Source organism: Dunckerocampus dactyliophorus, chromosome 11 (assembly GCF_027744805.1).
Source record: "Dunckerocampus dactyliophorus isolate RoL2022-P2 chromosome 11, RoL_Ddac_1.1, whole genome shotgun sequence".
In the NCBI taxonomy this organism is placed as follows: domain Eukaryota; kingdom Metazoa; phylum Chordata; class Actinopteri; order Syngnathiformes; family Syngnathidae; genus Dunckerocampus; species Dunckerocampus dactyliophorus.
Window position 1 is genome coordinate 20,718,690 of NC_072829.1, and position 13,027 is coordinate 20,731,716.

At 39.4% G+C, this 13,027-nt stretch overlaps 2 protein-coding genes across 6 annotated transcripts in view; one reads left to right on the forward strand and one right to left on the reverse strand.

Annotated features, from left to right (window-relative positions):
- Window positions 1–1,361: 1,361 nt before the first annotated feature.
- The window catches only part of itk (IL2 inducible T cell kinase), a 29,837-nt gene continuing 18,171 nt past the window's right edge, over window positions 1,362–13,027 (reverse strand). For 2 of the 5 annotated variants that reach the window (XM_054791515.1, XM_054791519.1), the window contains 17 exons: window positions 9,698–9,824; window positions 9,437–9,541; window positions 9,257–9,338; window positions 9,020–9,145; window positions 8,793–8,830; window positions 7,788–7,939; window positions 7,647–7,712; window positions 7,435–7,489; window positions 5,493–5,572; window positions 5,273–5,415; window positions 5,057–5,164; window positions 3,125–3,293; window positions 2,835–3,051; window positions 2,668–2,732; window positions 2,463–2,581; window positions 2,149–2,306; window positions 1,362–2,058 (listed from right to left, as the gene is read on the reverse strand). In XM_054791515.1, the coding sequence (XP_054647490.1) occupies window positions 1,990–2,058; window positions 2,149–2,306; window positions 2,463–2,581; window positions 2,668–2,732; window positions 2,835–3,051; window positions 3,125–3,293; window positions 5,057–5,164; window positions 5,273–5,415; window positions 5,493–5,572; window positions 7,435–7,489; window positions 7,647–7,712; window positions 7,788–7,939; window positions 8,793–8,830; window positions 9,020–9,145; window positions 9,257–9,338; window positions 9,437–9,541; window positions 9,698–9,824 (1,879 nt within the window). In that variant the 3' untranslated portion in view covers window positions 1,362–1,989. Of the gene's footprint in view, window positions 2,059–2,148; window positions 2,307–2,462; window positions 2,582–2,667; window positions 2,733–2,834; window positions 3,052–3,124; window positions 3,294–5,056; window positions 5,165–5,272; window positions 5,416–5,492; window positions 5,573–7,434; window positions 7,490–7,646; window positions 7,713–7,787; window positions 7,940–8,792; window positions 8,831–9,019; window positions 9,146–9,256; window positions 9,339–9,436; window positions 9,542–9,697; window positions 9,836–13,027 lie in introns of those variants that run through there. The other 3 variants (XM_054791517.1, XM_054791520.1, XM_054791516.1) reach the window with 3 other exon arrangements.
- On the forward strand, window positions 10,362–12,547 carry med7 (mediator complex subunit 7). Its single transcript, XM_054791522.1, has 2 exons — window positions 10,362–10,511; window positions 11,482–12,547. The coding sequence occupies exon 2, from the start codon at window positions 11,490–11,492 to the stop codon at window positions 12,249–12,251; it is 762 nt and encodes a 253-aa protein (XP_054647497.1). The 5' UTR covers window positions 10,362–10,511; window positions 11,482–11,489; the 3' UTR covers window positions 12,252–12,547.

Below are 13,027 nucleotides of genomic sequence, written 5' to 3' on the forward strand. Positions count from 1 at the left end.
AAGCACTGCCCAATATACAGTAGTCCAACACAGTGCTTAAGGCGGGAGATAAGAACAGCATGATCCACAGTGTCAAAGGCGGCTGTAAGGTCTAATAACACCAGCACTGCCGAGTTCTTGGTGTCGAGGGCTGCAAGGATGTCTCAGTAGTGCAGAGTCAGTGCTGTGACGTGCCCTGAAGCCTGACTGAAACTTGTCCACAATGGCATGTAAATGAAGATGAGACCGAAGCTGGGAAAGAACTAGTTTCTCCATAACCTTGGACAAAAAGGGCAAGTCAGAAATCAGGTCGGAGTTGAACAAAACAGACGGGTCGAGGTTTGTTTTTTTGAGGAGTGGTCTGACCACAGCATGTTTGAGGGCAGGAGGTACGGTACCAAGCCCAAGACAGCTGTTTATAAAGGGGAAATGCTTTAATTTATTTGTGGTAGCTCGCCACTAATAAAGTGACACCGCCACAGATTTTACGCTTTTTTTTTTTAGATTTAGTGCAAACTGTTCACTCTCACTAACACTTAATATCTTGTCGTTACAACCCCGTACAGTAGATGGCATTCTAACTCTGCACATACCACTTGGTATAGTTGACTTGGTCAAAAATACTTGTGAAGTGCTTCGATTGCATAAGCTTGTGCCGGCATTGCCATTAAACAGTCTGGTGAGCATGCCATGATCAGTAAGTACACCGCAAAAAAGGGCTGGCCAAATATACAGTATGATAAAAAAAGACTAGATATTTGGAAAAAACTACTTAAAACTACTGAAATTATGAGCGAGGATCCAACCGGCAACCTTCTCGCTCCTGGATGACCTGCTCTACCTTCTGGGCAACAGCCACCCCAAACTAACACTCAATACTATCCATCCATCTATTTTCTATGCCACTTATCCTCATTAGGGTCGCGGGGGTATGCTGGAGCCTATGCCAGCTGACTTTGGGCGAAAGGCGGGGTACACAGTAATAAAGCTGTATCCTGAAAGTAGTTGAAAAATCTTGCAATAAGCCTAAAACCATTTTAAATGTAAAACAGGGCTTGCCAAATATAAGATAAACAGACAAGATATTAGGACAAAATTAGTGAAAGTATGTCTATGCAGCTAGTTCATGTTACTTTATAAAAAAAAAAATCCTAAATTAAGAAAATTAAATTACATATTGGTGCAAAATGAGTAAGCAGCCTTCTGAAACTCGCTGATCTTGAAATAAGCCCAAATTAATCTTACAATTAGGCCAAAAAGTATTTCCAAAAAAAGTCTTACTTGTTCCACGAATATATATCTTAACTCATGCTATTAAAAATCACAAGCAGAAGTGCTAATTTCCTAACATCAATATTTATTTTCTTTAACCAGTACACCAAGTTGCTATACAAAATCTGTAATTTAGTCATTCGTCTGCATTGGTTATCAAAAATTGTTGACAGTATGCCATTACCTTCCTGTTTAATAAACAGAATGTTAAAACGTTGTTTAGCGGTTCTTAAATTAAGGATCCTGTGGATGTTGTGGACTCTTTAAACAATAAAAAATAACATAAAGAGTTATTTGCTTAATTTTAACATTTTTGAACTAGACAAATAGTAATCCCTCATTCTAAAATTGAGGTTATACTATAAACGCAATGAGTAAATAGCCCTTAAAACTAGGGAAATCATCTAACATGTCTGGAAATATGATTTTAAATCTTTACAAGTGGCAAATACTTAGCAGTGCACCCTAACTTGTTTAGCAGCACAACACACAACATATCATATACCGTACTCTTTATTGTTAACCTATACAGCCGTTGTTATGTACAGTAAATAGACTGTGCAACTGTATACAGGGCAATGAAACAAATAAAGTGCAAAATCCAGAGGTGGCTATGTTACCAGGGGTGATTATGTGAAACATCAATATATAGTACATAAAACAAATGACAGTGATGTAATAAATAAAACACATACAGCTTTGTTTATACAGTTTAGCATCCACTACCATTGTCTTGTCTCACAAGTATGAGGAGAGTGAGGAAAGCTCGTGCAGCAACAGAGCAAAGGACGGACGATCCACTGGTTTCTAAGATTGAAAATGTCAGGGAAAAAAACTTATTTTGATGTGTCCTATAGTATAGTATAGTATAGTATAGTATTAGAGTCATGCTCCCACCTCCTTCCAGCACCACTCCATGAGCAGATACACAGCCTCTGGTGCCAACTTTGGCTTTAGCAGCCTCATGCCAGCATTCAGGGACTCCACCACCTCAGTGTTGGAGCGGTTCTCATAAGGAAGGCGGCCCTCTGTATACACTTCCCACATGAGAACACCTGAAGGGGTAAACAAACTCCTAAATGGTCATGTCAGTTGGAAAATGTGGTATCCAGCTGCTTTCTGACATATTAACTACTGTACATTAGTGCTTCCTGTTTAAAAACTTGCAAATTGACTTCTTTTTTTACAATATGAAGTCAGAAAGCTCCTACCAAAGGACCAGACATCAGACTTGCTGCTGAACTTGCAATATTTGATAACCTCTGGCGCCGACCACTTGACGGGAAACTTGGAACACAGGGAACTCGTGTACTGATCATCAAGAACATATCTACAATACACAGTGGAGGGATACATCACACAAGTAAGATAACTAATGTTTTCTAGTAACAAAGGGAATTTTGGTAAATACTCCACCTGGTCATGCCAAAATCTGACAATTTCACCACATTGTTCTTTGAAACTAAGCAATTCCTGGCAGCCTACAAAGGAGAAAAGAGGACATTAACAACAACCCAGCTCTCCCATGACCCTAATGTGGACAAGCAGTATAGATAGTTGATGGATGGATGGCATTGTTTTACCAGATCCCTGTGGATGAAGTTTGACATCTCCAGATAAGCCATCCCTTCACTGACATCCAGACACATCTCCAACATTGCATCCTGGGATAAAGTCCCTTTTTTGGTTCTCAGGTAGTCCGACAGACATCCATTCTCCATGAACTCCAACACCAAACACATAGGAGAGCGCTGGGTGCATACACCATAGAGCTGAACCAGCTTTGAGTGGTACAATCTCCTGATAAAACACGGCCAATGATACACGATCAGCTGATTATTAGCTCGACAAATTAATCAAGACTCTCACGTACATCATGATTCTCGCTTCTTCTTTAAATTCCTCATTTGACATGCACTCTTCTTTTATCATTTTCAGTGCAACCTTTTTCTCCCTCCATCTTCCTTGCAGCACCAACCCAAACTGTCCACTGCCTAATTGTAGCCCAAAGTCCAGGTCTTCAGGGTCCACCTCCCACTCATCTGTTGAGCGATAAATCATTTAGAACTGTCGTCAACAACAAAACTGTCATGAACACTATTTGTGTTCATTCAATCCTTAAAACATGATCCAATAATGGTGTTTACACGCGTTTTAAAAAGCCAGTTTTAACCTTATTCATGCAATAATTACTTTTTTTGTAGTAAACTACACTGTAAACTAGTGACTTTAAGCAGTAAGCAAAATTAGTTGAATGTGAATTCGGTTGAAATCCTCTTCAACATTTCCTGAAACAAATATAGTCAATAAAACAATAAAATAAATAAATAAATAAATATATATTTACAGTGTATATATAATTACTTGTACATGTCTATTGCACATTTGTTTCAGGAAATGTTGAAGAGGAACTCAATTCATCCCGATAGTATTTACATATAGGACTGTCAATATTGGCATAAAAATGACATATCGGCTCATATTGGTATCGGCTTTTAATACTGATATTTGCACGCGAGTGATGACATGCTCCACACAGCAACAAGCTTGCTAGCTCAGTATGTATTTGGTCTGGAATTATTTAAATTTGAAATATGCAGGGTAAATAGGCAATTTGCAATGAAAGCACTGATTATGCGAGGCGGGAGTAAGGCTTCTTCCTTTAATACACTCAAGGAAAAAAGAAACGCAACATTTTAATTTGCGAATATTCCTAAGAAATACGGGTGCATTTGGAAAAATGGCTGAGCATCATGATTTTACTCCAAATTAGGCTGAAGACAGGTGAACAGATTTTTTGGTTCCGCTTGACTGATTGTGAGGACAATAAAGTGTGCATTTCAGGCTTGTTTATGCACACGAGCTCATGTTTGAAACTCAGAGTTGAGTTTTACCACTTGTTAACTGTGCTCAAGCCTTCTCTATAAAAGGGCACCAGAATGAAGCCAAAAACACACTTCTTCACGATGCCACGATTGTCGCAAACCAGAGAGGGATCGAGCTATTGGTATGCTCCAAACTGGACGGGGTAGTCTTGCTGTCGCCAGGGTGTTTGGAGTCCACCGCTCTACCAATACTTGTCTTGCTGAGCGATACCATGCCACTGGTTCCTCTAACGGCCGCCCTCGTACTGGTCGCCCCCGTGTAACGACTGCTGCACAAGACGGCGCCAACCGGCTGGCACATCTCCGTGACAGGTTCCGGCCCGCCACCAGGTCCGCAGCCAAGACCATTGGGACACACCACAGGCCAGTGTCATGAATTATTGACAGTATAATGCCATTCCTGTAACTTTTGGTTTGGGTGGTGCTCTATTTTTTGGTTGTGTTATTGGACTCGCGTAAACGCCGCATGAGTTGGCCTGAGGATTAGAAAGAGACTCATTGCAAGCTATCACAAACGCTTGATTGCAGTTGTTGCTGCTAAGGGTGGCCCAACCAGTTAATAGGTTGAGGGAGCAATCACTTTTTCACACAGGCGCATGTAGGTTTGGATTTTATTTCTCCCTTAGTAATAAAAAGTTTCATTTAAAAATTCTGCAGTCTGTGTTCAGTTTTGTCGTCATTGACTAATATTTAAATTTGTTTGACGATCTTCAACAAACGTGACAAACTAAAAATAGTCATTCAATGACTTGTAAATAGATAAAATACATACTGCATTTGTGCAACAGTGAAGCACCATGACCAACTGAAAGCTTAACACCACTAGAGGGCAGCAAAAGCAGCATTAACGAGATTTATTGTAGCTGTAGTAATAGTACAGTACAGGTAGTAGCAACCTTATTGTTTTTTATTTGTATTACCTTGGGAGGGGCCAGCAGTTTCCTGGGAGAAGCCACCTGCTTGAGTGACAGGATGTCTCAGACGTGTTATCAGACCTGCCAAATAACACATATACACACACACACACACTGTAAAAAAAAAAAAAAAATGATTTGTCGAAAGACATCAGACATGAGGGGTGTTAGCAGCCCAACCTAACTGCTTCAACATTGCATCAGAAACATTTGAACAATTACCCGCAGCGTTGTGTTGGTGATAGTAGATCAGCTCAGGAATAGTCTGGAACAGGTACTTCTCTGCCAAGTAAAAAGTAGGCTCTCCTGTTTCTGTCTGTCGGATTTGGTAATGTTTCACACATGGATTTTTTTCCCCATTTGATCTAAAGATGAGATGTTGAAGAGCTGCATTACATTTAGGGATATTACAGATGCAATGATATTATAAAGGTCAATTTACCCTGGTGCTTTGGTGAAGACTGACACTGTGTAGACGCCCGTCTGTCTTGAGTTTCGAACCATAAATGCACCCTCTTTTGCCTAAAAGTGTATAACACACACAAATGAAAATGACAAGTTTGATTCATTATATACAGGTATTGAACAGTGATTTTATTCAAAGGTGATTTTGTGTAACAAAATCAATTAGCAAGTAATAAGAGCAGTGTTCATAAAGATTGCCCATGACTTTGTTTGATGAGGGCACATGCCCCATCATAAGCGCTGGCAACGTCAATGTCACATTCTTTGATGAAAACAACATCTGGCATTTCAAGAACACCACATAACTGTTCACTAACTCATTTGTGAAGTGCAAGCATGTCTCATACCATGAAACGGTTACTTGGTACACTCATAATTGAAAAGTTTTGTTCCTCTCAGTCTACTGGAAAGGGTCAGGGGAAATACTTAATGAGCACTCCTTGTAGACAGGGATGGACTGCGACAAAAATTTGGCCCTGGACTTTTTGGTCTAGATCCGCGCGCATATACTGTGCCAACTCGCCCCGTTGATGTGCACACAAACATGCAAGTCCTTAATAACGCCACTATACTAAACAATATCCCTCTACTGTATATCCTGGAGCCGTGAATACATAAATGAGAGTGAATACATTTATGAGTGGGCTCACTGGGCTGCTGGGGTCTCTGGTGAGATCATGTCCACAGGAGATCACAAATCTGGGCATGAAAAGCAGAGGAATAATGTGGAATAGTTCTGAACAAGATTACATGCAAAAAAACCAAAAGTCTGCATGCAATCAGAACTTTGACTGGTTGTAAGTATGGAAAGTATGGAAAACAATAATACAACCATCTGATTTTATTGTATTATTGTAACAGAAGTGTTTTAGTCATTGTAACTATCAAGGACCATTAACACTGACTGAAAAAATATATAACCCATAGATAGATATTGTTTAAATTGTTATGTCAATGTCTTTCATGAGGGCACAGAAATAAGAGCATGTTGGCACGTTAAACACTTGAAGTCTGCAGGTGACATGATTGGGGGATGTTATTATAGGTAGAAATGATTACCAAGTATAAAAATAGCAGCCGTACATAACATACGTACGTACGACAACATACTGTACCTCACCGTGTTTGCCATGTACAGTATTATGTCAAGTATAGTTCATAGACAGTTATGAACATGCGTTCTGAACCATTTACAGTGGTAGCTCGCTTTTCCCTACCAAACACAAGGATGCACACACATTCAAATACTACATATGTGAATAAAACGTCTGATATTAAAATCAGTTTAGTTTACGTGACCCAGGCAGAACAAACGGCCAACATGTTAACAACTTACAGAGAGTGAGATGAACGCGAACTCCGAGCCAACTGGCAAAACACCGTGGAGAACGTCCAAGCTCTCATGAAGTGACAGGGATGGTCAATAACAGGTTGGCAAGATATGGAAAGAGCCAATCAACGAGCTTGTCGGCGGTCTTCGACTTGAGCGACCGTTTCCGCTTGGTCTTAGTGCCTGGCATGTATCAATTTCCATTTAATATAGCTTAACAGCAATAAATAAGTAAACAAACGGTCGTTCATCGGCCCATTTTTGGTCGACCCACCGGGAAACCTCCCGGTACTCCCGATGGCCAATCCACCCCTGCTTGTAGATACCAATTCATCTAGTCGCTCATGCTCGCAAAACTTCTCTGCGGAAAATGCAACACCTGTAGCAATTGTGGTTGTGAAAACACCAAGCATTGTGTCATGTCTGATTCGAATAGTGCCAGTTCAATTTCACTTTCAAATTAATTTTGCAAATGCAACACTTTTTAATGTGTTGCAGGCAAAGAGCACTTTTGCACTCACAAACACTCCACCTAATTATCAATGTGAGGAGCCTGAATGCATAAAAGATTCACTGATGTTGTTTTTACCTCTTTGAATAGTATGTCTTCTGCTTCCCCTCTGGTTATGTTCTTGTTGTACCATCTTTAAAAGGACACATTAGAAGAAGAAATTCATTTCACACCGTTTTTCCCAACCCATGTTACACACATATGCACAACAGGAAGAAAATGCATCATGCAGCAGTAACACTAATGATAATCAGAAGAAATGGAAAAGACAGAAATGAAATGCAACTTACTCAAATCTCTCAAAGTTCTTTCCTGACTTTTCCGTCACGTGTGTGCTAGGTACTAAACCTGTGTTCCTAATGACAGGGAAAGAAAATGTAAATGGTCTCCCATATAAAATTAGCCACACAAACTCAATAGGAATAGCTTACCCCTTTTCATCTCGGACATTCCACCACTCAGGGTTAGAGCTGTCCATCAGGGTGTACTCCTTGTCTTTCTGAAGTGCCAGCTCTTTGTCTCTAAATGGTGTGTAGTTCTGCAATGCAATGACCATCTTTTGCAATGCGTCATGCAATCCTACCTAATAGGAAAAATTGTGACAATTTTGCAAAATTGCTTTGAATAATTGAAATCATAAGTTATATAATCACAGTATATATATACACGACCGGTCAAAAGGTTTAGAACACTCCAATTTCTCTGGAGGAAAACCCTGTGAAGATGGTCTGTCTCTCTTCCATTGTTATTTCCCTTTTTTCTTGCCATTTTTGCCGCAACAAATGACTTTCTCCAGTACCATGTAGCTCAAGTGATGTTCACAAGGGTATAGTACCACACTGTGTTCCGAACACAGAGGAGGCAGTAAATACTCCAGAACTTGGAACACCTGTAGGAATTAGTTGCACCGACTGCCAAGGCTTGATCAACCTCCATTCTGCAGAGCAGCTTTAAATTGTTGAACCATTTTGCGGTCCCTGAAACAGGCCTTTTTGTATAAATCTGAAATACACATTATTTTTCAGTTTTGGGTAACCTTACACTTTTTTTTAACTTCTGGCACTTCACCATTTACCGTTGTAGCATTTCAAGCTATTCGCTTTACTTGAATGACTTGAATTTCAATAAATAACTGGAAAAATTGGGGTGTTCTAAGAATGTTGACCGGTGGTGTATGTTCATTTTTATTGTATGTTATTTATTTTATTTACATTTTTCTTGTCTTTTCTTTTTCACTTTACATTTTTGTTCTTATTTTTTTCTTGTCTTGTCTGTAAATGTGGCTGCTGTAGCAAAGTAATTTCCCTGCACCATTAATAAAGACTATTTACCGCATACAAAGACACAAAGTTTTTTTTTAAGGTATAACACTTCTACTCATCCTGCTCACCCTATAAATAATACTTTTTAATTCAGTTAGTTAAAAAATGGGGTACCTCTGCATCTGGGATTCCAGGAAGTGGCTTTTTAGAGGCTGAGGAGAAATCCAAAATATCATATTTACATTCTGCATGCTAAGGTGTTTGCTACTTAACAAATTCTAATCAAGGCCAAATGTGCAATCTGCAGAATTCAGCAAAATCTCAATCAGAAATAAATACTGTATATTTTACAATAAGCCTGGCTATGATAAGACTATATGAATAAAAACAGAAATACAAACCGTAACCCAGTGGATCATATACATGGCAGCCCTTTGCCAGTTTATTTGACTGTTGGCAGCATCTCCATTTTCCATCCATCCAAAATTGTGGGTGGTATTTTTCAACTAGCTTGTTATTCTTTGTTTCTAACATAACATAACATGACAACATAAATAAATCATGATACATCAACAACAAAGTCATTTGTAATGCTAAAATCCTTCTTTAACTGCAAATATTTTTGTAGACCTGCTCACCTTCTTTAATAGCTTGGACCCACCTCAGACGACAATTGTTGTCTGGGGCAAAAATGTAGAGGAAATGGTTGTCATGAAAAACCTGTTGATGTTTGTATTTGAGAATGTTATGTTATCCTACATTGGTTTTAGAGTAAATATTCTCTTGAGAGTGTTCATCTGACAAAGTGCAAACCTCACCTGAAAGGGGTACTTGAAGGTGCATGGAATAGGGAGATCGGAAAACACCGTCTCCACGCACTTAATGCTGCATAACTTGATGCAACCTTTGAGTATGGACTTCTTCTGAAAGAACATAAACTTTGCTGTCTATGCACACTAAAATATGATAGAAATTGAAGGTCATCCTCAAAAAGCCTAAACTACAGTCCAAATCTTGGAATGATTCAAATGAGCAGCAGTGACATTTCAAACAAATATTTACTCTGTATAGATACTTACTCCAGGGCGACACTCTGAATACTTCAATTCCTCTGTGTCCAGCACAAAAAATCTCTCCTTGTAGTTGCATGGAGATGTTCTTTTCTTTTGCTGAGATTTTTTGATCATTGTCCCATTCAGAATCACCCTAGGAAACATGGTAACATTGACAACAATATTAAAACACTGAGTGTGACTACGACAAAGCGACAGACAAAGGATAAAATGCAGTTTCCGGTTGCTGCACTCAGTAAACCACATCCTGACTCCAAGAGATGTCATATGCAGACTCCACAAACACAATTAGTTTAGTAGACTGCACTGCGTTAAATAAGTCACTTTCCTATGACTACACTAAAATAAGGTCATTTAACAACATGTGATTAAATTTAACTGTGCAATTTAAATCTGTATTTACTAACACAAAATTAAGAAGGTTCTACAGTTAATGTGGAAACACTTGCTCATAGTTATGCCATTTGAAGAAAATAAACGAGATACACTAAATGTCATTCATGGCATTATTTGTAATCTAAAATGCAGGTACAGTATATTAATTTTTTTTAACAATGTACTGGAAGTGACGTTTTGGAAATGGTACAGTCACGTGTCGAGTGTAGCGCCCAATCAGGGCTTTAGAACTTCACTTCCAGGTTTACCAATCCGAACGACTAAACTGGGTCACGTGTACATCTCAGCCAGTAAAATCATAGTAGAGTCATTCCCCATGTCCGCTCTCGGGTATGGTACACAAATCCAATCTGTCCTGTAATTTAGCGTTCATAAATCTCAAACAAAACGTTAACGTTGCCTGACCTAAGGAGCCATTTCAGAGGTATGTAGAGTTATCTCAGTCTCGTGGTCTATCTTGGATTCTATACTTAAGTTTTAAAATCAGGCGTAACTGTAGCAACGACATGCAGCTAACAGCTAACGCTAGCTGCTTTTGCTTATCCTGGTGCGTTCTAATAATGTTTGGCGGATAGGAAGAAGAAATGGCTATGCGTGTGTTTGCAGGTCGCAGGAAGTAACTTGATCGTCATTTTATATTACGTTGTATTTTATTTTACGCAACATCTAACTTTTTAAGTGGCAAAGCGTGGCAAACCTCGGTTTTGTCAAATTGCAGTCCTATACAGTGGTATGGTCATCTACTATACATAGCTGCGTTGACTGCAGCACGCTAAAAAAATAATCATCATGAATGACTTATAATACAAAAGCCCAAACAAAAACGAGAGCTTCACGTGCTCAATGTATGTATACATAAAATCAGCTAAATGAACTCATTAAGTTATGATACAATAACTGTACACAGTATTTTGCCAGCAATAACAATGTTATCAACTTATCACGTTGTGGCGATTGTGTTAACTACTTCGACTGTATTCCAGTTGTTTGTGTATGGAACTGAAGAAGCAGAAAACTATGTATGTATGTATGTATGTACTTTATTGATCCTACAGGTTTCTGGGGAACCTGAACATGGGAACAGGTTTCTTCATTCAACATATTAACCTTTGTTAGTGAACCAAGGGTTTTCAAAAAACCTAAATGTCACAATAATAACATGAATTAAATCATCTCCAGTGCATGTATGATGGACACTTCTTGACGCGGAAGAAACACTTGTTAACACATGACCACATGAAACTTGCTTCTAATGGTTGTTTTGCAGTGTCGACTGTGTGGGCGTTGAAAAGCAGTAATATCATATTTGATCATGTATCAATACAGTATTGATAAATGATATATTCCAGTATTGCGTTTTTGAAGCGATGTAAACATTTTCCTAAATGTTTCAGACGACATCATGGGTGAACCACAGCAGGTTAGCGCCCTGCCTCCTCCACCAATGCAGTACATCAAAGAGTATACGGATGAAAATATCTGCAAGGGGGTGGCGCCCAAACCGCCTCCACCTATCCGAGACAGCTACATGATGTTTGGCAACCAGTTCCAGTGTGATGACCTGATCATTCGTCCTCTGGAGAGCCAAGGCATCGAGAGGCTTCATCCTGTGCCGTTTGACCACAAACGTGAACTCAAGAAGCTCAACATGTCTATCCTGGTGAACTTCCTGGACCTTCTGGACATCCTTATTAAGAGCCCCGGTAGTATAAAGCGAGAAGAAAAGCTGGAGGACTTGAAACTTCTGTTTGTTCACATCCATCACCTGATAAATGAGTATAGGCCACATCAAGCCCGGGAGACTTTGAGAGTGATGATGGAGGTGCAAAAGAGGCAGAGACTTGAGACGGCAGAGCGGTTCCAAAAACACTTGGAGCGGGTGGTTGAGATGATCCAGGGGTGCCTTGCCTCCCTGCCAGATGACTTACCACAGATTGAGGAATCTGACAGTGCTGGAGATGGGACAAGAACTGTGGCTGCTGGAAGCAGTGTTGGGCCTTCTGGGCAGGGTCCCAGGCTGAAAACAGAGCCTATGGAAGTAGAGGAAGTAGGAGCAAGCTGTATGGCAGCTGCTCACCAGAACAAGGGTGCACCTACAATAAAGAAGGACAAAACATGGGACAAAGATGCTGCCATGTGCAGTATTATTGATAAAATCGCCTAAGTTTTCTCCAGTGTGGACATTTTTTTGTAAACCTCATCTGTAAATGTTTTTAAATGTGATTGTGTAAAGACGTTGGTTATGTTGTCATTGGGCTACCAGTTTTCTTTTGAATTTAGTCTATTTAAAAGCTTTGTATGTATTGTTGTATGGCCTCAGGAAAGATATATCCATCCATGCATTGTCTGTAATGATTATGCCAGGCAGTACTGCAGAGGAAACATAATTCAAATTACACAAGATTAGGGTGGCCAACTTTCCTTTGTAATAAAGCCAATAAAAAAATAATGTTTCTAAAACATCACTGTCCTATTGAATATCATAAAGAATTCATTAGATCCTGTCACTTATTTTTTTTCATTATCTCAACGACCTGCAACAGTAATAGAAAAATCTAAATCCTATTTATAGCTCAGACTACAGTTAGTCACACACGCTTCTTGTCTCCAAAACCTGTTATTCTAGTGTTATGGTAAATTCCCTGCTTTGCTCAGGGAATACAAATGGTTTTACTGTGAGTGTAGTTTGCAATACTTTTGCTTATTTAGCAGCCTGATGTGAGCACTTTTTCGGAAACGTCACTGTATGATGCAATGACTTCACTAGTGCAATAGTAAACATACTGCTAAAGCAAGTCCTCTCTGTTGGTCAATCAAAACCACCAGCCATTTTAATGATTTTTTTTTGGGGGGTACGCCACATGTTAAATCAGGGGTCTCCAAAGTGCGGTCCGGCAGCCATTTCGGCCTGCAGCTCATTTTAATTGTCCCTTTGCATAT

Coding starts and splice junctions, on each gene's coding strand:
- med7 (XM_054791522.1), top strand. CDS start 11,490: ATGGGTGAACCACAGCAGGTTAGCGCCCTGCCTCCTCCACCAATGCAG.